The 3,632-nt window shown below is 37.3% G+C and overlaps 1 protein-coding gene across 2 annotated transcripts; it reads right to left on the bottom strand.

Annotated features, from left to right (window-relative positions):
- Positions 1–8: 8 nt before the first annotated feature.
- On the bottom strand, positions 9–949 carry LOC111379701 (protein TPR2-like). 2 transcript variants are annotated; one of them, XM_023003130.1, is made up of 5 exons: positions 806–949; positions 532–714; positions 279–407; positions 152–202; positions 9–76 (listed from the first exon to the last, which is right to left on the bottom strand). In XM_023003130.1, the coding sequence occupies exons 1-4, from the start codon at positions 932–934 to the stop codon at positions 200–202; spliced, it is 444 nt and encodes a 147-aa protein (XP_022858898.1). In that variant the 5' UTR covers positions 935–949; the 3' UTR covers positions 9–76; positions 152–199. The 2 variants fall into 2 exon arrangements, with proteins under 2 accessions (XP_022858898.1, XP_022858897.1); XM_023003129.1 differs by lacking the exon at positions 152–202 and having other exon boundaries at positions 30–76.
- Between the last annotated feature and the right edge of the window lie 2,683 nt (positions 950–3,632).

Raw genomic sequence — 3,632 nt, 5'->3', positions numbered from 1 at the left:
ATGCAGCCCAGCTTCTTGGCTAAACATAGACTAGAGCAGTGCCTTCAGTTTCTTACGTTACAGCCAGAAAGTGTTCCTACAGTAAGATGTAACCAATGAAATCAGAAGTAAAATCCTCCCGAGTATGGATTTATATGCAACTGAGGCTCACATTAAAAATAAGAGATAGTTCTCTTGGTTTTGAAAACACAAGATTCCTTCACTGAGAATCCAAATTGCAGCTAGATATTGTCAGTACCAATAAAACCTAGTCTTGAACAAAGACAAAGGACGTTTACCTCATCAACCCTCACGTTGTATATTTGTATAGTTGAGTCCTCCATTCCAATAGCGATAATATTGTTATCCTGAGGATGGAATGCAAGGTAGGTGGCAGCAGGTGGAGGTGGCATGAAAGTCGTCATGACCTAATCAGAACATATGTATTCCATTTAGTTATCTTAAACAGCATGCACCCACATGTTGCAAAGCCATCAAGGGATCATAGTGAAGAAAATTTTTCAACAGTCTCGAGCAAAGATGCTAATAAACCTTAAAGGTCATCATGTTGAACAAGGAGACCTTCCCACCAGAAGCAGACATGACATAAGAATCATTTTTAGATAAGGCAATACAAGCAACTGAGTCTTCAGCTGGTTTAGAATCACTCAAGTCATTAGACATGAGACCCCCACTAGTAGGCTGCCACAACTGGGGCACACTGGATGCAGAAGACTGCAAAGTAAAATATGAAGAATTTAGATTAAAAGAACTGAAGAAATAATGAATTCATGAATCAATCTAAAATAGACACTCAGATCCCAACCTTTCCAGATGGATTACGTTCATTGCGCTGCCACTTCCAGAGCTTATGAACGGCATTGGAAGCCAGAGCTAGTAGAGCTAGTCCAGAATTTGTGAAGATCAACCGTACAACCTTCAGTACATTACACATTGTAAGATCAAATATAATGGCCTATAAGAGGTAAGAGGCAAGAAAAACTACTATGACATAAAACATTTATGGACAGATGCCAACACATTAGGAAATTGGACTCGACGTCAGTAACCAAGACAAGCAGAGACTGAAAATAATGTGTTCTATTAAAGTCAAATGCTGTCCCAAAGTAGAATGGAAGTAATTTTCATATTTCTGGATATAATTACTGTTAATGAAGTAAATTAGTGAGAAATCATGTATATTAGGCATGAGATGTTGTGTTTCCGTACTGTATTGAGTTTCCATAAATTGTGACATTAGCTTTAGTATATATATTGAGAAATAGAAGAGAGGGAATATGAAAAATATAATTCTCTCGTTTAATACCAAAAAAGAACCTGTTTTTCAACATGGTATCAGGGCGTCAGATTTGGGTCATCTTCTCTGCCGAGTCTGGTGTCGTCCTCGGGGTTAAGTGACAGCACAGAAGCGGACGTGGGTTCCTTGTGGAGGTTCAACAATGTCTTCGTTGCCCGTGGTTCGTTTTCTATGCGTTTGCATCGCTGATAGTTGTAGGTTGCGTTAGTTCTACCAGTGGCATTAGTAGGTGATTCAGTGGTAATTTCGTGGTGTTTAGGCGGCTATGGAAGTGGGTTTCTCCCGTGGCATTGTTGTAATCAGGGACTAGAGCTACCAATTTTTTTATTTTTTTTTTTGGTAGGTTGATTCTGCCAATTTCACAGCTACAATTGGCGATACGATTTGTGATCTCCATTCTTGGACCGCCTATGTTTTTGGGCTACTGTGAATTAATTGAGTTNGTACATGTCTTGAACAAACTAACAAAGAACCTCGATGAAGATGATAATCTATAAATAGTATTCTATGATCATGACCCAAGAACACAAGCAGTAATGAAATTTGCTTGTGGCAATATGGAATCCTAATTTGTGAAATATCCATTCATGGTCCGTAACATCACATGATGTGGGAATGGAGGATAAGATCCAGTTCCGGGAAGACTTTTAGAGGGGGAATGATTCTTATTTGTCAACAATTTTCAAGTCAAATAAATCTTCATTCAGAAATTTTCCTATTAATTCTGTCGGTTTTCTTTCTGACCACCGAAACATGAGTTGGAACTTTCTGCTTTTCAGAACCTTCATGACAGAAAATTTCGAACTTGCCGCCCTTGTTAGCTATACTTGGAATCATTTACTACTTCAAGACTCTTTGTAAGATAAAAAAAAAATCCAGGACATCGTACTCATGGGTACTACTGTACCAAAAGCCATATTTCCAATCTTTGGTTAATTTTCCCTGTTACCCAATCTTTATACCCTTTATTTTTATTTATAAATAATCTATATAGCGTTATAACATGACTGACTGATTTTCCATAGAAAGATCAAACCTGAGACTTGGTTCAAGGCTTCAAGCAATACATCCAAATCCTTTATATCTGTCGTTCATGATCCATAACAAGTAAACGGGATTTGGAATGTATTGATCAATGTGAAGTTGCAAGGGCTAACTACGCAGATTAATACAGGAAACAGATTTGGTCTGTTTTTTCACTGGAAAATGAAATGGTTAAGTCGTCGAAAAACTAATCAGTTTCGGTTTGGGAAAAATGGGTGTTGTCTTGAGGAAAGCAGTAGTAACAGGAATTATTTTGGTAATACGGGTGAAATGAAGACTTTAGAAGGGGAGTTAATTTTAGGTTCTGGAAGAAGGCAAAATTTTTGGAATTGTTACACACCTCAACATCTAGAGGGTTAAAGGGTGCGCCTTTTCACAAAATTGTTCTCAAATGGAAAGAAATGCATTTTATTGATTTTTAGTTTAGTGGATACAGGATATCTTATCCTTCCATTAACTGTGAATATAGACCTTTGATTACTAAAATCTCGTTTCGCAGATTCTAGAAACCAAAAATAACAATGAAAATAATCACACTATTTTTTACGCACTAAAGAGATAGTTGATTTAAAAACTTTGTAATGACAAACTGAAGTATGTAGATAAAATGATGCAGTTTTCAAAAGCGAAAAATTCCAGTGAATTGATAATCAGACGTAGTTGATAATGTGTGTTCACAGCAAAACAAGAACAGAGCTGAGTTAAGCACTCACCGAACGCAAACATTCAAGTTGTGTATCATAAACTGCAATTTGGCTTTCATGAACGACCAGCAGATGAGATTGATTATTATGGAACTGAACTCTAGTTTCTCCAATCAGAGGAGATTGGAGAGCAGGAGGCGCTTGTATAGGCCGTGATTTCTTCTTCTCCCACCCGTCAATATTCCAGACACAGAGCTGCAATCATAATTGGACCAACCATATTAGTGCAAAAATTTCGGCAAATAGTTGCCAAATCAACACCATGCCTTATGAGAAAACTAGGTAAGAGGAACACATATTGTAGATAACCAAACAGGACTTGCCTGAGCATCAGCTCCAGATGATACCAATACATTCAGACTCTGCGAAAATGCAAGCCCTGATATTCGCTTCTGATGACCCTTGAGCTTGGTTTTAACCTATTGCACATGCAACGATAGAAGGGGAAGATATAGTTACAATTAAGGTATTAATTGGTCATAAATCCCAAGGGACAGAACAACAATACCTCCATCTTTAACAAAAGAGGGCAGTTACAGATCATAATTACATAGAAAAATATATTATGTCATCATATACCTATCTTA

Source organism: Olea europaea, unplaced genomic scaffold (assembly GCF_002742605.1).
Source record: "Olea europaea var. sylvestris unplaced genomic scaffold, O_europaea_v1 scaffold2025, whole genome shotgun sequence".
NCBI classification, from domain to species: domain Eukaryota; kingdom Viridiplantae; phylum Streptophyta; class Magnoliopsida; order Lamiales; family Oleaceae; genus Olea; species Olea europaea.
This window is presented reverse-complemented; position numbering and strand designations above follow the sequence as displayed.